We start from the raw sequence: 27,546 nt of genomic DNA, 5'->3' as shown, positions 1-27,546 counted from the left end.
TAAGTTGAGTTCTTAGAAGCAAACATATATTTTGTTATTTGTTCTTCACAGATGGAATAAGTTCAGAGAGAGCAAAGGAGGCTAATAGTGTTCTGGGCTGTGCTGCCTCAGACTGGGAGGTTGTGCAGCCATCTGTACAGATCTGTTCTGAGTTTGGTACACAAAGCAGTTTGGAACTAGGGCAAACAAGAAATGCACATATAGGCTTTGTGGTGTGGAGCTGTAACGTTCCATCTGGTTTAAAATATTGAAATAAATTGTCGCTGAGAATTGCATTAATAAATGTTTGTCCAAAACCAACATCTTAAAGCCTGAATGATTTGATTTACACTCATTTCACCCCAGGATAATATATATATATTGTTGCATATATATGCAACAAAAGAGAAGCCTGCTTTCAGCGTCAGAGATAAACGTGTTCCGAACAACTGGTGTTGAATAAAACACTGCCATTTTTACTTACACGTTTCAAGATGAGCAGTCAGCATGCCAAGGAGTCCCAGGCAGCCATACAAAAACAGGTTGAGTGGATTCAGACAACGGATGCAGGCCTTGTATGCGATGCAAGAGAAGCCTCGTGCATTCTGTAGAATTCATTCTCATCGTCCCCAACATTTAGGCTTGTGATCTGTGAAGTTCAGATTAAAAGTTAAGACATGAAATTGACATGAGAATACAATTTAAGCTGTTATTTTACTCTTAAGTGTAACAGTGCAGTTCCTTAGCAAGTGACTCTTGTTAAGTGACCTCTACACTTCATCTCACACCTCTCTTACCTACCCCTGTATTGAAGAGGAGGCAGAGGAATGATTGAGTCCTTTAATTACACACGAGGGAGCGTTTCACCCCAGCCATTGCCTGTGGAGTTATTTCAGGGGCAGCATGGAGAAGGGGGATGCGACTTTCCCAGCCTTTTGATGTTTGATTTTAAACAATGCCAACAGCTAAGTAGTTTGCATTGCGCCCAAACGATTAGTGCCAGTGATTAAGCATGTCCAGAGCTGTCTGCAGCAGAGAGGTGCTGGTGTTCTGGGCTCTTGTCTGCTACAGTCATGCCTTTAGGGAGCTCAATGAAACGCCACTGCTAACCTGTTCGTGTAACAGCCCATCACTTCTTGGTGAAATGATGGGTTCCGAGGGGCTCCAATCTCAAAGTTACCATCTCCTTTACAGCCTTCCAGTTCAGCTCAGCGACTCAGCTCCTCTAACAGCACTGCCTCCTGCTCGCTGCCTGCCCCAAACCTCCAGCTCTCTCGGCAAACAGCATCCGTGGGAACACCTGCACAGCACAGTCAGCCCAGTGGGGAGCGCCAGCTCAGCCCCGCACGCGGCCCGGTGCGAGCACTGCTGAGCGCAGCCCTGCCGTGCCGTGCTGCTCACAGCTCCCAGCCCATTTCTGCAGCCGCGTGCACAGCTCTGGGGATTTTGTTCTACGCACACGCTCCCTAGGGCGCGTCCCCAGAAGGGTGCGTCTGCCATCCACTCCTATCTGCGTCCTGCCTCCCTTCCTCGCTTCATTCCTCCATCACCGCACCGCTGCCCTGCCGGTGTCAGCAGCACCGGGACGTGCTCTCAGCGGCTTCCCGCACCCGAAGCGTGATGCAGACGGGCGCCGGGCATCGAAGACGTTTCTTCCTCACCCTCGGGCGGCCCCGGCTGAGCCGTACAGCGGCAGACGCCGACTCGGGACCACCCGGAAAAAATCGATGCGGCCCGGTCAGAGCCGGGACGCGGACAGCCCAGAGGGCACCCGAGGTCCGGCCCCGCCGAGCTGCTCGCCCCGCACACGGACGCAGCCCCGCGGAGCTCTCCATCCCCCGTAGCCCCGAGGTACGCACCCGCGGGGCGGGCACACCCGGCACCTTCATTCCCAGCCGCGCATTATTCGTCACCAGAAGTGCCGCTAGATGGAGCTTTCCGGACACGGATCCACAGGAAGAAACGGTGCTGCTGTTTCAATGTTATTCCTGCTCCCTGCTAACCCAGAGGTGCCCCTTTCCAGCGATAGGAGCCCAAAAGGCACTGCCTGGCGCTGGGGCCAGCTCTGTCCCACTCACCGAGCTGCTTTGCAGCAGTGAATGCCACCAGCATGGTTTTGCAGCCCTGAGCATCACCTTTTCCCCATGGGCATCCCCAAGGCCATCGAACACGGCACAGGTTTGCCAGGCTGGCACAGCCAGAGATGTGCCAGCTGCTGTGCAGGGGTGTGCAAACCCCTGCTAGAGTTCAGATGGCAAAGCTGCAGGCACCTGAGGCAACCTGGGTGCATACACGTGTCCCCACACCTGGTCATTCTGAAAATAACCCAGGGCCAGTTCTGCTCTGGTGCAGGACAGGGCTCCAGCCCCAACACAAAGCACCCACCAGGCAGGAACTAACCTGCCCTCTCCCCAGATCTCTGCGTACCTCTGAAAAACCACTACAGCTTTTCCCATGCAACGTTATAAAGCAGCAAGACACCCCCTAGATGTCTTAAAGCCAGCATCTATTGATGCAGCTCTTTATTACCTATCTGCCATATCAAAATCAGCACAAAACCTGAATCTGCTGCAAAGTAAGTCAGGCCAGGGCTGCCTTGGATCGCTGGGCAGGCAGCAGGAGCACCATCCGCCTACGGCAGCGATGCCACGAGCATGCCCGCTCCCCGGGGAGCCCCGCCAGGAGCTGTGGGGCCGCGCTCCCCCCGCCCCAGCCCCGCGCCCGCTGCCCAGCCCCAGCACAGTGAGATGGAGCTGCCCCGGGAGTGATGCTGCTCGCCGAGCCCATGTGATGCTGGGCTAGCGCGGCTCCTCCATCGTCCCCCTCCGCTCGCAGGCTGTCATGGCGACTCCCAATAACGTTACTCCCACCAACTGCAGCTGGTGGCCCATCTCGGCGCTGGAGAACGACGTGGGGAAATCCAAGGAGGGGGAGGAAAATCAGGATCCGACGGACCCCGCTCTCAGATCCCAGGACAGGCTGGTTTTGTACCACTGGACCCAGTCCTTCAGCTCTCAAAAGGTAATGGCTCGGCCGGCTTCCCGGGAGGAATCACCTCGGCGGACAGGGCATACCCTTGGCTCGGGAGGACGGCTCCGCTCGCAGCTGTTTCCCAGGGTGGGCGAGGGGAGCAGCATGCACCCGGCTGGCCCTTTTGTACCCGCATTTCTGTCTTTTATCAGCATCTCCCCAGGGAGGGGGGGGCTCAGCCAAACCCTGCTTTTGCTTTCAGCCCGAGGTTTGCAGCGGGAGACGCCTCTGCTTTGTGCTCGTTCACAGCTGAATGCAGGCAAAGCGCAGACAAAGGCTGAGCCGGGGACCACCCTGCAGCTGTGGGGACCCCGCGCATCCAGTGCAGGGAGCGACCCCAGGACACAGCCCTGTGCTGGGAGCAGTTTGCCCCAGCATTGCAGCAGGGCCCTGGAAATCCCATTCCAGAGGTGCTCCAGCTCTGAGCAAGGCACGGGGGGCAGGCAGCCCCCAAATCACATTTTCCAGGCAATCCCCAATGCTCATTTTGCAGTGTGGCAGCAGTGCAACAAACTCTACCTTCTACCAGGCCTTCTGCCATCCCTGTGCCATCAATGTCAGGTGGGCAGTGAGCTGCCGGGGGCCCTGGGGAGCACAAAGCCATCCCAACGTGAGGCCCCTGGAGCCCTGCAGTGAGCAGGGATGTCCCCATCTGCTCTGCGCACAAAGGACCCGCAGGCGCCCGATGCAGCAGGGCCACCACACTGATCCCATCCGCCCATGTTCCCGGAGCTGCCATGGGGCTGATTTAATTCTTGTGCTGCTGACAGCCCCAGGATCCCTCCTTGGGGCACCCCGAGAGCCTTCAGCCCCTGCCACCCCAGTCCAAGGTCCTGGTGGCGAAAGGGACTGGGGGGCCAGGGGGAGATATGGGGTAGCCCCCTGTTGGGGTTTGCTCCCAGCATCCTCCTCCCCTCCAAGGGACAATCTCCAGCGGAGGGAACCTGGCTTTCCCTTGTTCGACTTGAAAAGAAAAAAAAAAAATTAATTTGTCAGCACTGTAAATAATTAATGACTAATTCCCCAGGAACTTTGAAGTACTCATAGAAACGCTCATATTTGTTAAGGTGTATTTTTAGCTGCTGTCAGCTGGAGGAAAACAGGAGATTTTCCTTCATTCAGCAGTTCTGTAAGACACAGCTCTCCCATGTCCTCTCGGGGGCTTTTTGGCCTGTTTGACACACTTGGTTCACAGTGGTCAGGTTTTTTTTTAATAACCCGGAAGCCTAAAGTGAGATTCCTGAGTGCACATTCACAATGAGCACAGAGCAGAGCAGCCAAAGGAGGATGCTGAGCTGCATGTGATGCCCCAAGCTGCACAGGGCTGGAGTCAGCGTTCCCACCTGTACAATGGGCTGGTGCCAGCCCAGAGCATCATAGAATCATTGAGGTTGGAAAAGACCTTAAAGATCATCACATCCAACTGTCAAGGACAGGGCCGTGCAGAACAGGAGGAGAGGAACAGAGAGCAGGGGGAAACAAGGCACTGGGGCACAAAGGGGCATGGAGGGCTGGGTGATGTCCCTGGGTGGCTGCTGCATGGGGAAATGTATGGGGACAAAGGGACAGTGCAGGGCTCCAGCAGGGACAAGGGGAACAAAATACCCCACTGAACTCTCCTTGCTGCCAGGACTCCCCAGAGCACAGCAAGTGCCTGAAATCCTCCCCAAAGTAAAGCCTTTTTCCTGCTCCTGACGTGCCCAGAAAAGCCAGAGCCCAACCCCAAGAGCAGGGCATACCTGAGTGATTGCACGGGCTTCCTCCAGCCTGCAGCACCCACAGCAAGCAAGGGGCAGCATTGCTTCAACCTCCTCCTCCTCTACTTCTTCCTATTCCTTGGGTGTGTGCTGTTGCTCAGCCCCATCACTGATTGCCCACAGCTGGGGGCTGAGTGCTGGGATTCAGCCTCCCCAAGACCCCTCACCCCAGCTGGTGTCACAGTGCTGCTGGCCATACAGAGGTGACCCTGCAAAGTTTGGATGGCTGTGGGTCTTCCGCGTGACATTCCCTCTATTGCCAGGAAAGGAAATCCTCACTCTGCTTCCTGGATTTTCCAGCTGCCCCCTGCTAAGATCTGCTTGGCTTCTTGCAGGCCAAGTGCACAATGTGACACGCATGCGTGACGTCCACGTGTGACAGCACACTGACTGCCACACCGGTGGGCAAGGGGCACTGTGCCCAGTGGTCTCGGGGCACTTCTGGGGCTGCGGGGCTGAGCTGTCCCTCTGTGCCCCACTGCAGGTGAGGCTGGTTATCGCCGAGAAGGGGCTGCCCTGCGAGGAGCGGGACGTCAGCATGCCACTGCTGGAGCACAAGGAGCCCTGGTTCATGCGGCTCAACCTGGGTGAGGAGGTGCCCGTCATCATCCACCGGGACAACATCATCAGCGACTACAACCAGATCATCGACTACATGGAGAAGAACTTCACGGGAGGTAACGGGGGGCAGAGCCGCGTGCCAGGCTTCATCTCAGCAGAAACTGAGGACTGATTGGGATGCTGTTGGCCAAATGCACCCATTTCTTCCCAGAAAGTTTCAGCTCGGTCGCCTCAAATTTTCACGTTTTCCTATCAAAATGAAGGATTTGCAGGAGAAATCCTCAAACGTCCATTGGAAATGCTGCAGGGGGGATTTGGAAGAGCCGCAGCTGGGTTTTCCCTTCTGTCTTGGAGGCTGTGCTCCCAAACTGACCCATTCCTCCCATCTCCGTGGCTTGGAGGGCCCATGGTGTGCGGTGGCATCTCACCAGGGTCTGCACACCGGGGACAATGTGACGTAGATCCAGAGGAAGGGACAGCTGAGGGGAACTCCTGTGTCCCCGTGCAGCAGGGCTGCAGCTGGGATGCTGAGCTCCGAGGCTGCTCCTCACACAGCCGCTTTGGCAAGCAGCATCTCCACCTCCTTTGCCCTCATTTTCCCAAATCCTCGGGCTGCCATGCTGGGATGCTCTGCTAGGGAGACTTCCAAGCCCAGCACGGAGCTTTGGCTGTGGCATCACGACGCTCGCCCCAGCATCCATCACCCTTGCAACGGAGACATCAAAAACATCTCAAAATAGCTCCCCAAGTGCAGGCACCACGCCAGCTCAGCTGCCGTCCTCTCCCGGCCCAGCCGCCATGGTGCTCGTCACAGGCACGACGCTTCCTCACCATGGGGATGGCAGACAGACAGACAGACACCCAGAGCCCCATGGATGAGCCCTCACAGCAGTGGCCCCAGGGATGGGGCAGTCCCACATCCTTGGGGCACACTGCTGCGTGAGGCTGCAGTGCCCACACTGCTCCGAGCTGTTGCCCAGTCCCTACGGAGAGCGGGTGACCCGACATATGTTGGCAGCACGCTGTCCCCAGCAGGGGACGTGGGCTGACGTGGTGGCAGGGAACAGCTCCGAGCACAGTGGGGATTTATGGCTCTACCAGGAGACAGAGCACTCTGTGTTTTGGGGGGACAAACAGCAGTGTCCCCTGCACTGGTGGCTGGAAGCCAGCAGAGCTACCGGCTCAATTTCTCCTGCCTCTTCCCTTGCCCTCCAAAACATTGGAAATATTTATCTTCAAGAGTTGGCAACAAAATCTTTCCGCTATCACTTGTGTTTTGTTGCCACAGCGGAACACTGTGCTCCCTCCCCGCTGCTCTGGAAAAACTCCTGCCCTTGAGGTTTTGCAGCCAGGTGCATGTCCTCACCTTTCTGCTGAGAAGTGCCATTTGGGAAGCACCTGGGAAGAGGAAGGATGGCCCAGAGCATCACTCCCTTCTGCACTGCCTGCTCTGGAGCCTTCACCCACCCATGTTAAGTGGGAAAAGCATCCTCAGGGTGTCCCTGCATTGGTCCAAGGAGGTAGCACCCACCTTGCAGCAATGCACAGAGCTGGAAATGCCTGTGTAAAAAATTGTGCTTACAGAGCTTTGCTTTCAGGGCTGGAAGCACTGACTTTTTCTGCTGGTGACACCGAGGTCAGCCAACAGCAAAGGATGACTCTGCTGGGCCAGTCTTGCAGTGGGGCCAGAGCCATCGTTTCAGTTCCTTAATTAAGGTGCAGCATTGGCCACATCTGCAGAAATCCATCTGCTGCTGCGCCCTCTGCTAGCCCCAGCTGCTGGCTCATGGAGAGCTCTGCGCTGCAGACAACCCAGCTCAGAGTCCCAGCAGTAAATTCATTCACTCCCTATTAACTATCCGCACAAGTCATAAACATTTATGATCCCATAAAGAAATGCGCCTGATGTTCTTGGGGGAGACAAGAGCAATGTTTCCCTGCTTCTGCTGTCATCCGCTGTGTATTTTGAGCCATAAATGTAATAAAAAGAGCACGATACAAGCTGCCACCCAGCCAAGGTGAATAAAACCCAACAAACCAAGGAGGTGCAGCGCCCCGGGGAGAGGGATGCTCCCGTGGCTCTGGCACTGAGGGAAGAAATGTTCAGCTCCTTGTTTTGTCAACCACTCCCTCGTTACCCATATCGAATGGTCTCCGCTATGAGCCCATGAGTGCCTGCCCCCTCCCCCCCCCCAAGTTCCAGCACCACTAACACATTTTCCATTTTCCCCTTCCAGAGAATGTCCCCCAGCTGATCCCTGAGCCCGGGACCACGCTGCACTCACGGGTGCTGCAGTACCGGGAGCTGCTCGACTCGCTGCCCATGGATGCCTACACGCACGGCTGCATCCTGCACCCCGAGCTCACCACCGACTCCATGATCCCAAAGTACGCGACCGCTGAGATCCGCAGTAAGTCACCTCTGGGGCAGGGAGCCGGCAGGACACGTGCCCCGCACCTCTCCCGTCTGGTAGGCTCTGTCTGCATGCAGCTCCCATAACAAACACCAGCTCCCCTGTGAGTTACCAGCCAAGGACAGGTGGCTGGGAGGCTCAGAGTACCTATATGGGAGCAGAGAACCCCAGCAGCCACCACAGGCTCCTGGTGGAAAACAGGGAGTTTCGCTATTTTGTGGCAGGGTAGAGCCCACTGCTGGCTGCACCCTGGCGCCTCCTACACCCACACTCTGGCAGGGCCAAGCTCTTGTAGGAAGAACAAGGATGGAGACAGATGGTGCCTGGCAGGAGGAGGTTAGCCCAGCTTCGGGCAATTTATTTAGTCCCTAAGGAGTTTTGTATCCTCTCCATCTATTTACCCTGCTCCCTTCCCTCCATTAGCTCCCTTGCATGAGACCCTTCCCAACCTCCTGATTCCCTGACAGGACCATGGCAGTGAAATGCTAAATTTCCCCGTAGGGTAATGCTGGCAGCACAGGTATGATTTGCAAAGGCAGCAAATGCACCTGATACAAACCCAAACCTGCCAGCGCAGCTGCTGCCCTGCTCCCAGCCCAGGCACAGCCACTCTCCTGTCCAGCCCTGCTCCTGCTCCGCAGCCCCGCGCTGTACCTAGGCAGGGGGATGAGCACAGCTGAGCCTAGGGACCCTCTTCATTGGAGCGGGGATGCACATGGTAACAGCACAGCTCTGACTTCCGTGGCTGCAAACACAAAAATAAAGCAGCCGGCTTGGCTCCCCAGAGCCTCCGCATGCAGCCAGAGCCTGCACCTGGGATTTGTGGGGTTAAACTGATTTGGGGCAGGCCAGGACCCTGACTCAGACACAAAGGGTGCCTGTGGCCCTGTCCCACACCCTTGGCCTTCAGGCTCCTGTGCCTTGGGTTCCCTCCCAGACCCGTTCCTTGGGGCTCCCCAGTGGGATGACAGTGGGGCTGCACCCCGCACACAGATGCAGCTCCCTCTGGCTGTGCCACAGAGGCAGGGGAAGGCAGGCACTGATTTGCAGACCAGATCTGCATCTTGCTGATGTTGTAATAATTTCCAGGAAAAAAATCAGAGTAAGAGGTGCAGGACAGGGAAGGAACAGCTTGGCAGCTCTGGGCACGCAGAGGTAAACCCTCATGGCTGGCAATGGGTACAGAGCAGAAGTGCTGGGAGACTCCCATTCATGGAGGTCTTTTACCTCGTCCTCTCCTCAGTGTCTTTTCCTGCTGAATCCCTCCATCTGTACACTGCACAGAGGGGAAGAGGCTGCCCTGCGCAAGGAGCTCTTGCAGCAGGCAGTCTCTGTGGTTGTGGACTTGTGTGAACACGTCTGCTGGCGTTTAGCAATTAGCAGCTGTTGCAATAACCCCAAACCTGATCTCTGCTGCACACCCTAAACCCCAGCAGCAGCCCAGGCTGTGCCAGGGGAACCAGGATATGAATTTTACTCTGTCTGGCTCCAAGCTTCACAGCTGGGAAAGGGCTGGCAGACAGCGAGGCTGAACCAAACACCAGCTTAAATCTGACCCCATCCTTGGTTTTGTTGCCATCTCTCCCGTCAGCTCTTTGGGGGAGACACCCATTTTCTTCCTGGTATTGCATCACACAGCCCTCCCAATGGGGCTGATCTGTGCTTCTCCCAACAGAGAGGGGGAAAATGGCTCCAGGGGAAGCTGAGCTACACAGTCTGTTCTTTTTTCCTTTTTAACACAGAGGAACAGCACTTCAAAGCTATTTAATGCATCAAAAAGTCTCATTTTCAAACAAAACAGCAGGATTGTGCCTGCAAATCCCTCTTAATTAAGCTCTCTGAAGGGAGCTCAGCTGCTTTCCAGGCTAACCTGTGGGACGGGAGAACTCCAAAGCTGCACTTCCAGCCTGCTGAGCCCACCAAACAAACCATTTTCCTGCTGTAAAAGTTGGCAAGGCTGCAGCTCACCAGGGCACACTCCAGCGGGCTCAACTCCTGCCTGCCCTCAGCTCATCCTTGCCCTCACACACAGCCAGCAGCTCCTGGTGGGAGGACAGACCCCGCAGCCCCTCTGTCTGTCTTCCCCCAGGGCATTTGGCTAACGCCAGCACGGAACTGATGAAGTTGGACCATGAGGAGGAGCCACCGCTGACAGAGCCGTACCTCTCCAAGCAGAAGAAGCTCATGGTGAGTCGGCCAGAGCCTCACGGGGCTCGTTGGTGGTGGGGCATGGCTGCAGGGATGCATGGCCATCTGCCCGTCTCACCACTGCTCTCCACCAGGCCAAGATCCTGGAGCACGACAACGTGAACTACTTGAAGAAAATCCTAGGGGAGCTGGGAATGGTGCTGGACCAGATTGAGGCCGAGCTGGAGAAGAGGAAGCTGGAGTACCAAGGTAGGCGCCGGGTGGTTTTCAGACAAAGTGCTGCTCTGGGGATGGCCAATGGCTCTGCACACTGTGAAAGCCCACCCTGAGCTCCATGGGGCTTGCACTCACAGGAGTGGGGCTGGTGCAGACCATTTTGGGCTCTCCCATTTAGGGCACATGGCTGTCATTGCCTTGCTGACCTTCAGCAGATCACCGAGTAGCCCCCACACCTCGCAGCCCCCTGTCCTGCTGGCTGCTTTGCAGGACTCCACAGTTCTGCAGCATGGTGACATGTCCCATGTTCCCCAGTGACCCACCAAACAGCCGCTAAGCCTGTGGTCCCCTGTTCTGCGCCCATCACCGTATGGGGAGGAGGAGGACTCGGCACCGTGCCCCCACAGATTTGTGTCACCTGCAAGTCCTCCGCCTGCCCACCTCTCTGAGTGCCCAGCTCACAGCACTGGGTTGTGGCACACGGGGGGAACATGGTGGCACTGAGGGGGCCCAGTGAGGTGGCAGCTGCACAGGGTGTGCGTCAGTCAGCAGCAGGTGGGCTGGAGCGGCTGCGGCCTGCCCTGACCTCAAACAAACACCGCCCCAGAGCCCTGGCAGCACAGGCACGGCCACACATCGCTTGTCCCACCGTCACCTCAGCGTCCGTCTGGAGCAGGCCCCCTAACCCCGGTACAGCTGGAGGTACCAGGGATGGAGTGCAGCCCAGAGGTGTTAATGAGGGGCAGCCCCACAGCCGGCCCCGTGTGGGGAGCCGTGCGTCATGGGGCCCACAGGGCCCTGCACAGCATAGGGCTGGAGCGTGCTCTGAGGCCTCAGCGTGGCACCACGCAGCGGCCTAATTACATCCAGCAGACACCCTCAGTAACTGATCTGAAGGCTGGGGGGAGGTCAGCAGGATTTGGCCTCATTAGGTGCCCTCTAGTGCCCAGATGCTCTTGCAGAGCTGCTCCAGCCCCCAGGAACCACCCAAGCCCCCCAGCTAGGTGCAGTGCCCCCCCACTTCCAGGTCCCGCACCTGCCAGCCCTGGGGCCACACAGCCCCTAGCAGGCTCCAGCCACAGCACCCCTACAATTTATTAGCCGCTGAAAATATTTATTGACTAATTAGGCCCAGGCAATCTGTCCACTTGGGCTGTGCCTCTGGCAGGATTAGGCAGGCTGCCAGGCTGGTACAAACGAGGCCTGCTAATTACCAGTAACTCCCTTGGCCTGGCCCCGCAGGCAGCTCAGCTTCAGTTGTGCCTGTGCACAGAGGTGCCTCTCATGGCACCCTGATTTAACAGCCACAAGGCACTGGCCTTCCACCCTGTCTGTTAAACAGAGCCTCACACAGCAATACTAACAGCACAGGGCAGTGGAAGAGCTTCAAAATTAAGGATTTGGTGCAAAGCATCCCAGGTTTTAAGGTGGGAGCAGAGCAGAGATTCCTACCCTATGATCAGCAGCAGATGCCACCTCCCCTTCCCAGAACATCTCACCATTTTGAGGGTCTCCTTTGCATTTAGATCCAGCAAGGGAGGATAGAGTCTCTCTGCAGTGTGGAGAGAACAGGAACTGGATTTCTTACCACGTACCATGCTTTACTACTTCTGAGATTTGCTGGGCAGGTGCTGAGCAGCATCCCAACTCCAGTGCTTGCCTGCAAAGTGTGACAAGCAGGGATATCCAGGGCACAGCCCTGTGCAGTGGGCACCCAGGTTTTGTGCCCCTTCTGTAGTTTTTTCCTTACCTGTACCTCCTTTTATTTCCTCCTTGTTAGCATCAAAAGGGCATTGCGAGAGTACTTCACACTACCTTGACCTGAGCCAGCTTCTTCTAGCATGCTTTTTCCTGGACATATCTTGGGTGAGGTTATTTCCAGGGTCACCACTACCAGGGGCCATCATTGCTGTGGTACCTTCTCATGTGCCCAGCACTCTTAACAAGCTCTGCCTGTACCCAAAACCTGGCTCTTGGCACAGAAGCAATTTGGTGTCCCAGTGCTAGAGAGGGGATAGAGGCAGGAGCTCCCCAACAGCATGCAGGAAGAGCAGCCAGGCTGGGCCGGCAAATGGTTTTGATTCCCAAGGATTTCTCACATCCCTAAAATAGGACGTGTTACCATGCCACCTCTCAAACAGCTCACATCACCCAGTGGCAGCCAAGGACAAATGCTGCTGCTCTCCCTGAGCATTAACGCAGCAAAAGTGGTCGCTGAACCACAACGCAGCTATTTTGCAGATATTGATTTGTATCTTCATGCAGGTTATAAATGCCCATTGCATGCTCCCAGCTTTGAGGTCCCATGTAGCCACCTGACAGATAAGGTCTGGTCTTTTGGGACATCACAGTGCTCAGAAAAGGATTTGGAGTCTAATCCAGAAGCTATTGCCTTAGTGGAGCTTTTGAGCAAGCCTTTAAGCATCCACCCAAGGATCTATTCTCATCCTTCCTCTTCTGTCACTTGTTTCTCCAGGGCAGAAGTGTGAACTTTGGCTCTGCGGATGTGTCTTTACCTTGGCCGATATCTTGTTAGGAGCTACCCTGCATCGCCTCAAGTTTCTAGGACTCTCTAAGAAATACTGGGAAGATGGCAGCAGACCTAACCTACAGTCCTTCTTCGACAGGATACAAAAACGCTTTGCCTTCAGGAAAGTCTTGGGAGACATACATACCACGCTGCTCTCCGCGGTGGTACCCAATGCCTTCAGGCTGGTCAAGCGGAAACCTCCCTCCTTCTTCGGAGCCTCCTTCCTGATGGGATCTCTGGGGGGAATGGGATATTTTGCTTATTGGTACTTAAAGAAAAAATACATCTAATGCTGGCAGCTTGGTGTTTAGTTTGGTGTCTCTGTGTTGTGTGAAATTATGATGAAGCCTCAGTAACTGTAATGAAATTTGAGGCAAGGTATGAATAATAATATTGTTTAATGTAACATTCCATAGTCTAGAAGTAGAAAAGTATACTGCAAGGAAATAACAACAACAACAAAAATGCATCAACTTGTAAATGCCTTTTTTAGGTTTAAGTATTCCACTCCAGCGAGAGGCTCAGGGGCTGGCCTGGCTCCCCGCGCCCACCGGGAAGCACTGCCGGTGCAGCTCCAGGGGGAGACGGGCACCCCGAGGAGTTCCCAACACCCAGGTTAACAGTGGGACTTGGATACTCAGCCCTGTTTGTGTTTCCAGAGCATTCACCGGCCACATTTCACACGTACAAGTAGCGGGGACATTCTTCTTCTAGAAGCCATTGTTGTGCTCGAAGGCTTTTCTGGGAGCAGGGTGCAGTAGCTGGTCACGGTCAAGGTGGATTTGCATTCTTCAATTATCCTTTTTTTTTTTTAAATTATTTTCATTAAAAAGAATATTTTTTATGGAGCTGCTCTTAGCGTACATCCACTTTCTACGTCTGGTTTTGGTGGGCTTTTTAAAAAAGAAGAATTTAAAGCCTGTCTTTAACTGCCACGCTTTTCTCCTGAGACAAATGATTTTGAGTTCCACCCTGAGCTTGGGCACACGAAGGGGATTCTTGTTTTAGCCTTTTGCCTCCGTCTTGATTTTCCTTTCATGGATTTGCAAAGCATCTTTCACCTCCTGAGCGTATCCGGACTCTGGAAAAGGACCACCATTTCCAGAACCTACAGCACTTTCCTGAAGACACTTTGGCTTTCTCTTCTGCTGGGGGCTCCTTTCTGTCATTTCCTCGCTGTGCGTTTTCTTAGGGACACTTGACACAGAATCACATTTATGACTTTTTTGTGCCTTTTGCATGTTGGAAAGAATAATGGGCCTCACTGCTACTCATGCTTTGAAAACTGAGATCTTCAATAAACCATATGGGAGGAGTAAATGCTTCACATTTCTAAATGTGTTCAACAAGCTTCCAATCTAATTTCAAAGCATGCCCACGTGCAGCAGGATGTGCAGGTGGTTTGTGCTTTTCCTTTTGTGTTGTATTGGTATAAAATTCGCATGGAAACAATGCTTATTCCTCTCGCAAGGCACTCATTTCTGTAAGCACTCCTCTGGCTGGTTTTCAGAGCGTTCTGGTGATCCCTGCGAGTAACGCTGCATCTGTAGGCTTGGGGATGTTTGCCAAGTGTGGCTGAAGCAATATGCGTGGCAATGCCTCCAACTCAAAAGTGATCTGTCTTGGAAAGCTGCAGCATTTCCCAGGAGCTTTGGTTCTTGGTACAACCTGGCAGTCATGGAATTGTGAATACTGAGCAGGAGTTACAGGAGCTGAGCACGCAGGGAAGGATTAGACAAACGCAAAATGCACAAAAGCTGTGTTTGTAATGATTGTATGGGCTGGTCTGATATACTTCCGGAACACAATCTGCAGCTGCAAAAGCACTGTGTTATCCATGTTACCCCCGCTGATGAAGATCACACTATTGGTGTGTGAGAACCCAAATCCACCACCTTTGCAGGCACCTGTAGCTGAGGCTGTTGAGTGAAACACCAGACATGTTCCCCCAAACATGGTTACCGATTTGCTCCACGGTATCAGTGACCTTGGGGGAAAAATTGGGTTTTTGCTTCTTTTTGAAGAGGGAGGCAGGGGGTTCCCTGAGGCCACCTCTTTTGTTGAAGCTGAAAGGTGTAAGAATATAACGATGGCTGTGACACTAAATTCCCCAAAATACGTTGCATACACCAAAACAAAACCCTTACCATGGATTTCACCCCTTTTCAAGTTGCTCTGCAGACACATTCCCTGGTGATCCCCCAGAGCTGATTAAATATATACACCAAATGTAGAAAGGAGTAGTAATCGGGGTAAAAAGCCACAAAACTCAGAGAGAACAAGAACAAATACTCCCACAGAGCAAATAAAAACACTGCACAAGATAGGTGCTTGTTTTGATACAGAGCGCTCTGTTATAATGCAGCTGTTATGAGGATGCCAGGCAGAGCCAATATCTAGAGCAATGCACAGGTCAGCTCAGACCAAAATGTGACAGCTGTCTGTTAGGTTGCTTCACGCTTTGCTGGAAAGCCACAGATGCTGTAGTGATGAGTTTTGTACAGGCTGGTCAGTACTACTCACTAACAAGCCTTTGTTCTGGTCCAAATAAAGAAAAATCAGCGAAGACAGTGCAACTCTCTCTTGCTGAGCCTTGCTTCCCTACCTTGGTAATGAAAAAATACCACAAGTTTTCTCCAGGGAAAAGCAATCTCCAAGAGTGATGAAAGGCAATTACAGTGACAGCAGAGGCTGGACTGATGTTAAGGACCATGCTGAAATGAACCAGGAGATGAATGTCACCACCCCAACCGATCCAGATTAGTGACTTACTATGAAGTAGCCCTGTGGTGATTACAGGCTGTCATAATAAAAGGTTGCTTTCTCTCTAGCTGATCTAAGCCTCATCAGTTCTTCTCCTTTCCATTAGTTTCATTTAAAATTGGAGAGCACCATTCTACATCCCCACAAGCCAGGCACTGGCCCTGCCCGAGGCAATTGCTATACACAGAAATGTGAAAATGCAGCAGCACCCAAGGGGTAAGGCTGGAAGCTGAGGCACTCTGAGATACTATTTGCAGCAAACGCCTGCTCTTGGATACCTTACAATTTGCTGCTGACCAATTCTGTGGCAGCCTGCTATCACTGAAGCACTGGCTTAGCTGCATGAGACAGAACGAACAACTTGTGCTGTATCATCCTGCACCACGTTCCTGTGCGTCTGCTCCAGCCCCGTTCAGAGCCCTCCTTCCCTTTCACTCACCAAGTCCCAGTCTAGCACCGAAGCACCTCTTCACCTTGTACGTGAAGATGTTCCTAGCCTTCAGAATTTCTTGGGTTTAGAAGCAATCGTGCTTTTAGACTCCTAAAGACTGTAAAAACCTTTACGCATTCTAAAATGCTGAACTTGTAATTACAGGAGGGGAGAAGATAAGTCACTATTTGTCAGGTCCAAACCCTTCTGAAGACCTCAGATGGAGCTCTACGACATGGATTGAACTGTGGCTGCCCAGCACACACTGATCATTTCTTCTCTCCCAAGCCTCCTTTTCAATAGGCTCCCAGTGGTCATATTTGTAAAACTAGTTTCTGAGATCTTTACTCTAACGTGTTTTGCTCAAAAGAATCAACTATGAAAATTAAAATGTATGTGGTCAGTACTATGACTGGCTGACAACCTTCTCCTCTGCTTGACAAGGCATGGGGAAGACCTCTTCATGCAGAATAAAAGATTTCAAAACAAAGCTTGTCAGAGGACAAGGAACAGAGCACACGGCCTCAGCCTGCCTGTCACAAGTTGCCAAAGAAACTGAGATCAAGGGCTAAGACTACCTAGTGACCGGCTTGTGGTCCTGTAGGAAATTAATTGCTGAGTCTTGCTGTGTTTCTGGATGAAAAAAATATCCTTACCACCCAACTGGTGGCTAGGGGCTTTCATCTCCCAGCTAAGGAGAAGAGAGAATGGTGTAAGAGCCGCTCCTTCAAGCAAGAGGAGGCTATTTCTGCTGTTAGAGTAAATTACAGGCTTTGGCTGAGAATGGCAAACAGAAAACAGCAGAATTTGTGGAAACACTGAGATATTCAGTGCCATCAAGACCAAAGCCAAACCCACCCCTTATGGTTCCTTAATATCCATAAACTATTTCGTAAAGCAAGGCCTCACTGATTAAATCCTAGTGGTTTCAGACAAATGCCATTTCCAATACTGGATCTGGGGTTTTAAGCAGTAGCAAAAAGCCTTGAATTTGTGTTTGCAGATAAAGCACATTCATGAGAAACAAATTTCCTTTTCTCCCCCCTCATGCTGATTTCTTAATGTGCCCAAATGACATTTACTGTCATTATCTTTCATTCTCCATTTTACACGCTTTCCTCTGAAGGATTAAACAGAGAAAACAGTCTGCTTTAAATGCCTCAGCGAAACAAAGAATACCACATATGCCATAAATAATTCAGATGAACAATTGCTTTGTCAGAACACAGATGTCTATCACTGCAGCAAAGGCACGCAGCAGGAACGGGGCAAAGCAGAGGCTGCAGACTGCAGAGACCCGCGTGCTGCAGGCAGAGGCTGTGCGTGCACAGGGTGTTTGTCACTGCCTAAGCAAATTTTTTCCACTTGTCTGCAATGTTGAACAGTATTGATGAGTAAAGCACCAACCTCCCCTCACTCCTCAAGAGCTTACAGTGCTGTTTTTCTTGTCTTTCTCCTGTGCACAGCGATCTGCTTAAAGCTCTCCTTTTCTCTACTCCTCTCTACCATCCTACCCCCCTGTTCTCTTCTGGATTTCCCATTTCACTGCCCCTGTCCTGCCCTGGTGCTGACAGCTGGGGATACATGAGCACTTTCACGAGGACATTTCTGTTGTCAGGAGCCCACAGGCTGTGGAACAGCACCAGTAGACAAAGCACTTCCCACTGCCACCTTCTGAGGAAGAGCAGCAGAGGAATAAAGAAAAAAGTCTTGCTAGAAACTCAGCTAACAGCACAGATCAACTGACAACTTTGAAAGCTTTTCTTTAAAAATAACACTGTCCATCCCCCTGCTTTCCCTGCTTGCTGTCTCAGCCTTTCCTAACAGTACCTTATCTCTCCTGCGACCCAAATCCTTTTTAGCTGAAGTGGTTATCCAAATAAAGCTACTTTGCAATCAGAACGGAGTGTAACTGGGTTTGAGGGCGTTTGAATTCTGCAGGCACTTCACACAGGGTGAGCACTTTACATAGTTCAGTGCTGTTTCATGGATACTCTTTACATCCCAAGGTAATGTCACTCCACTGCATGCCTCCTAGAACAATCTTCTATTTTTATTTACCAAAAGCAATTTCCTTCCACTCCCTGACCTAAGAGCCAACCACTACAGAAGAGCAAAGCAGATGATTTTTGGACACACGGGAAACAAAAAGAAATCTGAAGTAATGGTGCAGAGTGCTGAGAAAAGCTGTAATCTAGAACAACACCCAACCACTGAGTCTACCAAGCATATTTTAAATCACTGCTTGCTTCCATCATCTGCAAAAATACTCAGGGCAGATTCTGAGTGACCCTCAGAACAGGCACAGTCCTGCTGGGTTTGAGTGCCACGACTCACATATCTGGACAGAAACCTAACAGGCTTTGTGGGTTTTGTATCATCTTTATTTTTCAATTAATTTTTCAGTATCTGCCACAGGCAACTATTTTGAGCCGCAACCTACTTAGCTGACTTTTCTCCAGCACCGAGTCATGATCCCACAATCCTGTCACTGGTACAGTCACACTGCGTGCAACCTCTCGGCGCTGCAGCTCTTCCTGGTCCTCACACAACAGGGGAGGTCTTACAGAACAGAACAGGATTCAGGAAGAGATTTCAGAAGAGAGATGACATTTATAGTAAGGATATGTCTATTTATTGCTCTGACATCAGCAGCATTTCCCACAGATTAAATGCATTAAATTGCATTGTGGAAAGAATACATGACCTAAAACTGAAAAATGGTCCTAGACTGAAAAAAGAAAAACGCTTCAGAGATAAGAAAAAAAAAATGTCATTTGTATTTCCTTTTATTCCAGCCTTTTCTTTATTCAGCCTTACAATGCTAGGAAGACATGCACTACAACTACAGATCTTCTTCAGGAAATGCATGGCTGAGAAAGGGCATTGTTCTGAGTACTCCTTTCTTTCCCTTAAGTCAGCTCTCCTGAAAGGCTACTGAAGCTCTTTACCTTAATTGCTGTGCCATATTACAGTTCCAAAGCTTTACAGAGAAGTTGTTCAGACTGTCACAAGGCACATGATATTGCTTATGTTTTGTGACAGCCAGAGGGTAAATTAATATATCTTTCGGATTAAATGTTACAACATAGTTACCTGAAATTTCAGGGATTGCATTCTGTCCTGATGGGTCGTTTGCATTTCTGGTTTTCCAACTTGTAATCTCTGTATTCACATGGTATACTTAAAGCACTAAGGTCCCCTTCCCACACTGATGAATTAATCCTTTCCTACCAAACACCTGGGTGAAACTACTCTGCAGAAAACAGCACTGCTTGTTCCCCAAGGAAAAGCTAACTACTAATGTAACCAAGTGGCACCACCAAGTTACTTTTTATTTCCTTCCATGAGTTCAAACACATCAGACAAACTTCAAGAAGTTAGGCAAGTTCTCTTTTCCAGCTAAACTCCATTACAGTGATTGACCAACTCCTTTTAACGCTGGTTAACTACGAGGTTGGAACCACAGCATTGCTTTCACGTTAAGCTTTGGCAAAATAGTTAAAGAAGACAGAAAGAGAGAAAACATGCTTTTAGCAGAGGTAAAGAGCTATCACTCATTCTGCAATCCAGGACGTGAGATGAAGCTACGGAAAGACAAAATTCTGGGAAACGGGTTTGAGTGAACAGAGATAAGCTAAGAGCTGGAAAAGGCTGACTGCAGAGAAGCTGCAGGGATCTGCTTGAAGCTACGGAGGGGCGACTGGGCATTATTTTCCTGAGAAAAGGGACCACAGATTTGTATTCAGAACTAACTGCTGATTTTCCAAGACATTAAATATATCACAGCATCCCCTACAGTTTTTCAATTAAAGTGCACCATAGGGTATAACTGGGCGTTTCTCACGTTGCCATAAATTGCCATGCATCAAAACAGAAAATGAGATTCTATCGTTACTGCTGCTCCGCGGCCTAAGTCTCAGTAACCCAGTGAAGCATTCACAGAACAAGCCTCCTTTGAACAAAAACACTCATGAAGAATCCAAACACCACCTTCAGATACGTCTGAAGTCTGAACAGTTCCAATGGATCTTACAGAAGAGCCTTCCCACCTGCCTGATTTTGCCCCCTGTGACACAAGCATTTGAATGGGTCCCAGGAGTGAAACGAATCCTAAAACTTTCCACTGCATTCTAGATGAAATTCCCTTCTTTCCAGCTCTAGCAGAGGAGAATGCCTAAGGCACCAAGAACTGCCTCACACACGTCAGTCAGGCCGAATGCCAGTTACGCTTTAACGTTTACTAGCTAATTTTTCATTGCATACGATTCATTCATTTATGTCAGTAGATGCTGGAGAGAAAAATTCCCTAGATAATTCTATAGGTATGGAAAGACAGCTCTGCAGAATAAGTGGAAGTGTCCTGAATTAACCTTAATGGAGAAAAGCAAAAAAAAAAAAAAAAGACACACCAAAACACCAAACAAACACCCAACCAAAAAACCAACCAAGCAACCCCCAAGTGTTCCACAAGATTACAGCGGTTACTTTTAGAACCCACTACAGAACTCATGTACCTTCAAAATGTTAATACTTCCTTCTAAACGTAATTTAACAATAACTGTTGGCAGCTGAAATAAAGGCTCTGCCAGGTTGACAGGAAGCATCAAATCCAGCCATTCACACCGTTTCTCTTTTGCTGCATGTCTGTTATAGAGAGGCCACATTTTTATTTTAATGATAGAAGTGCATTCGGGGCAGGGAGAGAAGTCAGGTAAAGGCGATGGGAGATGCATGAACAGAAAACCGGCAACTTTGACTTCCAGTTAACTGAAAGCCAAAAGACACCAAGAAGAGGCCTGGAGCACAAGGAAACCTTCTAAGCTGACAGTTGGCACGTGGTCTCTGGGCACTGAAAATGCCACATCGTCCAAGATTTCCAAACTCATAAGGCTATTACTGCATGGGAACTCTTCCATCTATTTCAGTGGATTAGGCTTTCACTTTGCTACAAAGAGCGCTGTTCGTTTCTATGTAATCAACTGCATGGTGTAACGGGCACATATTAGGAATCTTGCATTTGTCAGGTGGTTTTGTTTGGTTTTAAAGCCTTTGTTTTTGAGAATTTGTGCCATGTTAATCCACTCAAATACTGTGTGCTCACACTGTCACTGATAATTCTGTATCTCAGTAAAAAAAACCTAGGAGGCTGGATCATCCAGGGAAGTGAAGAACAGGAGCAGTACCTTCACAGACTCCAGAAACACCCACAAAGACACAAACACTGGAAGTTTAACTGTTTTTCTATCATTATTTAAATACAGTTTTGAGAATAGCCATGGCACATGTTATTTCCATAATAAACAGTTTGTATGACACTAGTCTGAAGCACAGAGAAACACTGTAGTAGTGACTGCACAAAACATCTGTGGAACTGAAGATAACATCAGCAGGCCTGTTAGCTTAAATAAACTGCATTTTCTGGTAGCAGGCCTAGTCTACGCAGCAAAGTTACATAAAGATAACCTAAAATAGAAACTTAAATCTAATGAAATGAATGAGAAAACCTTCTGGGTATATAATCCTTTTTCACGATGAAAGTGGCTTGCAGCATAGCTTAACTCAAGAGGGAGCAGGCTTACAGTACATCAAAAGAAGGACTGCAAATGAATCTGCATTGTTCAAATATATTTTTAGTTAAACCCAATATGAGTTAATCAGTGCAAATTTCCCAAAGAGTCAGCTTAAAGGCAATTTAATGCAAAAGACAAAAGGAGGAACTTGATAGGAAATACATCAACTCCTGAAAAAGCTTCTTTCTGCGTGGCGATCTGTACTTTCTGAGGCTGCAAAACAACTCAGGTGTGGCACTGAGCAGAGTGGAAATTCAAGGGACTCCAGCTTTCCTCAGAGGTAGGCCACAACCACGGAATTAACATCGCTATATCTACTGCAAATACTTGCACTCATTTGCTGAAAAAGAACTGCTGAGATGGTAAAAAAAAAAAACCCACAACAAATGTGTGCCAAGGTTGACTATGCTGCATCATACTCTGTTCTACAAAATAATCAACTTGAAGCCAAACGCTACAGACAGATCAAGTCCACTCTCAGATTACAGCCTTGCCTACAAACCTCAACTGCCTCTTTCAACATTGCAACCAAACAAGTTTTGTGCAATTGCGACACTAATACGCCTTTATGAAATAATAAAAAGCTTTGTAAGATAAAAACTATGCTAAATGTTTGATATGATGAGTAAACCCACCCAATTTCATACCTATCCATTATACAATATTAGTGTTTTATTCAGTAGTGGATTTCCAGCCTCATCAGAAGCAGCCACAACTATGTGTGCAATCAAAATTAAGTAGCTTATTGACATTCATTGATTAGCAAAAATAAACACTGCTTCAAGCAAACTGCTTAGCAGCTCTTAGGATAAACAATAAGTTTCATTCAATACCAAGCAGCCTACTAAGCAAGTTAAGCTAACATGTTCAAAACACCGGAATTTTATTGTTCTGGAAGAAACATACCAGAAAGTACTTGTAGTGTTATGGTGCTAAATGTGTAAGATTAAAAAAATAAAAATAAACACCCAACTCTCTTATTAGACCTGGGATTTTTGTGTGTCTGCAATAAAATTACAAAACATGATTACAGGTACTTCATGTAAGGAGAAAGATAAGACTTGTTATTCTAGAGTTTCCTTTCCAAAGACAGGTATCAGTTTCAAGTCACGGACTGCTTAAGCTATTACATCTCAAATTCATTCTCTTTGCTGCAGAACATGCATACACCAACTTGCCACAAACCCTTGTTAGGCATATTTAATACCTGATAACATGAGATGTTAGCATTTTGCAATTGAGCTTTATACTGCTTTACCACATGAACGTTGATGGCTAAGTCTTTTGCAATAGTTTGCAGCAGTGTCATTAGGAGAGACTTCCTCTAAGGAAGAACAAGCAGGAGTATTAAAAAAAAAAAAAAAAGAGACATTTGGATCATCCCTGGTATTTTGATAAAAAGAAACAGAGAAGAGGGAGAAGTAACTTAAGGTCAGTTAAGGTCTTAAAGTGCAAAGGTCTCTGTCAGTTTTGGAAGATCTGTTCCTTGATTTACGAATATGAGAAACAAATCCAACTTGGTATTTCTTTGCCAACCAGTAACTCCTAACCAAGAGCAGACTTTTTCCAGTACCAACTTTTTTTTCTCATGAGAACAAAGTTCATTATCACCTCCCAGCCAGCAGCCAGTAACGACTGTTTTCTCTTCTCCAGCCCATTAGCTTCTTCCTTACTGTGGAAAGCCTGTAATCATGCCTATATTTAACTACTCTGGCACTGAAAGAAAAATCCAAAATTTAAAAAAATTATCGGCTATAACTGTATTTCTTTGAACTCAAAGGCATATTTGGGAGAGGTAGTCCAGGAGAAAATGGTTTCAAGTACCAAACTCTGTATGTTGCATACCAAGCTGCCAAACCTATCAGCGCACCAAGAAGTTTTTGACTGAAATCATGGAAATACACAGTAGTGCACAGAAACATGAACAACCAGATCATGGTGAGAAAACACAAGGACACAAACAGGCTGTTGATAACAACACGCAGTCTTGAGTTCCGGTCTATGGACAAGCCTTCCAGTACAGCCATTTCCTCCACAATCATAAGAGTACAATATGAGAGCAGAAAGCAGTGCCCCGAGATATCAAAACCACTCCATATCCCGTTGTTCCGGTGGCACTCCTGCTTGGTGGCATAGAGCTGGTGGGGCTCATTGAGTTTACTCGAGGTAGAGCACGTGCCAGTGAGATTCTCAATGTACATGAAGAGTTCAGTGCAGACATACCAGGTGGCAGTGCCCACCAGCAGCGTGCTGAGACGCCGCAGAGCTGCCAAGATGCTCTTCGTGGGGCCGTAGAGGAACTTGCTCTTGGCAAACAGGTAGGTGGTGACTCCGATGAAGGGCAGCAGAAGCCAGAACGTCCATGCCCAAGCCATCTTGACAAAATATCTGCCAGAGAAAAGCCAAAAGAGAAACAGGCATGTGTGAAATTTTATAGGAGCCAGGAGGAGGGTGCTAGGAGCATGTGGCAGTGCTTGAACTAGCAGCCTTTCAAGGTCACTATTTAGAGCTGTCTAAATTAGGCATGTGCTTCCTGCCTTCAAAGTCAAGCATAGCTAAAATCTTAACCCTCTCCCCATTATTTCTTTTGGGCCTCAAACCTGAATAATTCCTTGACTAAGTACTTCAGCCCAAGCAGTGTTCCCTCAGACTTAATGCCTCATTCAGATTCTCAGCTAACTCACAGTACAGTTACTGCAATTGCCTTTACCCTACAAACCCACTCAACTTCGCCTTACTCAAAGAGCAGCTGCAAATGAAATATTCCTGGCTTGCCACCCTGACCCTTGGTCTTCTCCTCCTCCTCCATCTCAAATAACCTTTGCTTTACAACCTTTCACAACCTTATCCTCTTCATACTAAGTAAGGTACCCCAGAAAAGGGATGACTCTTTTCTCTCATCAGCTTAGGACACTTTTCCTCCATTATCACCTCATAAAATCAGTGAAGTAGCATAACTTCATAGTAGCATCCACTCCTTTGCTGTCTCTTCAGCCGATGACAGCTCTCCTTTGGCATACACAAATATGCCAAAATGCACTCTATGCTTTGACAATTTTTGTTGCAATGTCTATAAAATCTTGAAAACAAGCTGACGATGTGCAGCTATCCTATTTAGCAAGACGCTGCCTAATTAGTCCTGTCAGTATTGCCCAACTAGTTCTCTTCTCAAATCTTACGACATGGCAGGCACAAGTGAGTAAAGAGACTGAAGCCTGCGACCTTCTCTCTCCCACCAGCACCTTCCAACACAGCCTGCTTCCTACCGACTGGTGGCAGAGGGGAACTGTGCAGCCCTCCCTCCATACCATACCCTCCTTGTTTTTTGAAAAACAAAGAAAACAAAGACAGAAGAATTCCAGTCTGTGACCAAGCTACACCTTGGTCTAGGCATCTAAGGCAAGAAGAAGCACTAAGAAAAGTTCTGCATTTTCATTAGGCTCTCAACAAAAGCCACGAGGGCCCTGCCCAGGGTTTTGAGGAGTGCCACCCTCACTCCTCATTTTACTACAGAAGGGGCATCTGCACAGCAATTACAGCTGCTAGCACTGAATAACAACTGAAAATAAAGTTGTCATTTGGCTGAGAAACTTAAAAGCCAAGAAAGGCTGCTGACAGGACTGCTGTCAGCAAACCAGCAGCAAGATACCTGGGAGGGAAACTGCTTCAGAACCCATCAGCACTGACAAACCTCCCCTATTTAAAAGAGAATGACGCTGCGGCATGTTTTATTGTACCATCTATTTCACTCTTTCCGTGTTCCTCCAGTTGTTCTTTCAAATCACAGCGATAGGGCCTCAGCAACCAGACGTCACTGAGCGACAAATTCAAACCAAGGGAGAACAAAGGAAGCCACAAGGGAAATAAACTGCAGCTTTACATCCTGATCTACAGCAGATACCGCACACGTGTGCCGCTACGCCTGCTCGCCACCTCCCTCAGTGCCAAAGCTCAGACAAAGCCGCAAAGAACCACTGTGTGAAACAGACCATTGCCTACCTAGAAGAAAAGGACGGTAACAATTCTGCTTTTATAAAGACTTCACAAAACGTTATGTCTCTTCACTTGCTTTTGGACCATCTCAGTAACCATCAGTTCACTCAAATCCGAAAAGCCACCTGCGAGCTGCGGAAGGTGACACCTTACCCCTCCCAACACCCCGCACCGGGACAGAGGAGCAGGAAGCCGGGCCCCGGGCTGAGGGCAGGACTGAGGGCAGGGCCTCGCAGCCCCCCGCTCCCATACAGCGCCCCGCTCCCACGCGGCCCCCAGCCCTCCTCACACGTTGAGCACGTTGCGTTTGTTCTGCATGGGAGTCTCCGGCACCAAGTCCCCGTCCTTGAGGGCGGAGCCGAGGAAGACGAGGCCGAGAAGCAACCAGGGCAGTCGGCGGCGCACGGCCGCAGCCACCAGCCGGGCCCGCAGGCAGCGGGCGCACCGCTCCAACCGCTCCATCGCGGCCGCCGCCCGCCAGTCCGTCCGCCCGCTCGTCCCGCCCTTGCCCCCTCACGGCCACCGTACGCGTCACGCGCGGCCCCACCCACCGCCCGAGCGCCCCCACGCGGCGCCCGCCGGGCCCTGAGCCCGAGTGGGAAACAGAGGCTGTGCGCATGCGCGCGGCAGCTGAGAGCGTGCGTGCGCCCCCTGCCGGGCCGCCACTTTAAAGCGTGGAGGGGGCGCGGGAGCTTGGAGGCATTAAGGCTGGAAAAGACCTCCAAGATCATCGAGTGCAGCCAGAACGCCGTGCCCGCTGAGCGCGGCCCTCAGTGCCTCATCTCCACGGTTCTTAAACATCTTGAGGGACAGTGACTGCACCACCTCCCTGGGCAGCCTGTGCCAGTGCATCACCTCTCTTTCGGAGAAATTTTTCCTAATTTCCAACCTGAACCTCCTCTGGCCCAACTTAAAGCCATCACCTCTCATTCTGTTGCTGTTACCTGGGAGCAGAGGCTGACCCCCACCTCACACAACCTCCTTCAGGGAGTTGCAGACAGCGATAAGGTCTCCCTTGAGCCTCCTCTTCCCCAGACTGAATCATCCCAGTTCCCTCAGCCGCTGACCCCTCACAGCTCCGTTGCCCCTCTCTGGACACGCTCCAGGCCCCGATGTCTGTCTGGTAGTGAGGGGCCCACAGCTGAGCACAGCACTGAGCAATGAGCACAGCAGCTGTACAGAGCTGTGCAACCACACGCAGTGCAGGAGGTGGGCAGCCCTCACTGCTCCACTTCTGAACTTTTTTCTGGGCCTTAAAGGAGATGGAGACAGTATTCCTGTAGCTCCTACTTCTGTGCCATCCATGTTTGCAGCTGAGAGCAGTAGTGTCCAAGCACTGCTGCTCTGTCATTACAGTGTTTGAAACTTTGTCTATTGAACTGCTGCTGCTGTCATTTCAACTTAAAATATGAAAAATTAAAAAAAAAAAAAAAAACAACAGAGAAATTGCTAAATGAACAAGGACCTTGTATTCATATGAATGGCCTTAGTAATAAAAATGCGTGTTGGGGTGAAAACCAGACCCCATCTGAGACAGGACTGGAAAGTATTTCTTGCCAGAGAGCATTTGAAAGCTTTTTTTTGCAGACATCATCAGCAAATCTATGACAACATTTGGGCTGAAAGAGCAGAAGGATACATCAAAGTCGACTGACGCACAAGCAACTCTAGTAGATACAGACAGTTTCAGCTAGGAGGGTTATCCAGGGTAAATGGCATTTGACGATTTATTATATGTTGTTTTTAATAAGACTGCCATGACCATGTCTAGCACTTCAAGCCACAGCATTGTACCCCTGAATTAGAAAAGACAGGCAGCTGCGTTCACTCAAATGAGTGAGGATAACAGGGTCTGAGAGCAGGTTTTAAAGAGTACAGCATTGTCTGCCTAAATCCCCTCCTGTGGGAGTCCAGCTGCCTTTGAAACTTTTCCTTCTTTGCTTCACAGGTTTGAGTCTCTGATCTCCAGATTGTTTTCAATGCCTGTGAGCTAGAGATGGCAAGTTGCTTGGTTGGTTGCTAATGAAGCATACCGTGGTGTCTACCACATTGCAGGAGGATTTTGTAAGCCTGGCACCTGTTCCAGATGAAGGGAATTGATGGCATGGGCTGGAAATTTGTCTGTCTTCAGCTCAGCTTGAAATGTCTGAGG

At 49.9% G+C, this 27,546-nt stretch overlaps 2 protein-coding genes across 2 annotated transcripts; one reads left to right on the top strand and one right to left on the bottom strand.

The window, feature by feature from the left end:
- Nucleotides 1,368-21,534, top strand: GDAP1L1 (ganglioside induced differentiation associated protein 1 like 1). Its single transcript, XM_021416823.1, has 6 exons — nt 1,368-3,000; nt 5,251-5,443; nt 7,565-7,738; nt 9,831-9,928; nt 10,024-10,138; nt 12,582-21,534. Exons 1-6 carry the CDS (start codon nt 2,821-2,823, stop codon nt 12,923-12,925), a joined length of 1,104 nt encoding a protein of 367 aa, XP_021272498.1. The 5' UTR covers nt 1,368-2,820; the 3' UTR covers nt 12,926-21,534.
- Nucleotides 21,060-25,923, bottom strand: FITM2 (fat storage inducing transmembrane protein 2). The gene is made up of 2 exons (XM_021416824.1): nt 25,684-25,923; nt 21,060-23,789 (listed from the first exon to the last, which is right to left on the bottom strand). The coding sequence occupies exons 1-2, from the start codon at nt 25,854-25,856 to the stop codon at nt 23,147-23,149; spliced, it is 816 nt and encodes a 271-aa protein (XP_021272499.1). The 5' UTR covers nt 25,857-25,923; the 3' UTR covers nt 21,060-23,146.

The sequence above is a fragment of the Numida meleagris genome, chromosome 19, assembly GCF_002078875.1.
Source record: "Numida meleagris isolate 19003 breed g44 Domestic line chromosome 19, NumMel1.0, whole genome shotgun sequence".
Classification (NCBI taxonomy): Eukaryota; Metazoa; Chordata; class Aves; order Galliformes; family Numididae; genus Numida; species Numida meleagris.
This window is presented reverse-complemented; position numbering and strand designations above follow the sequence as displayed.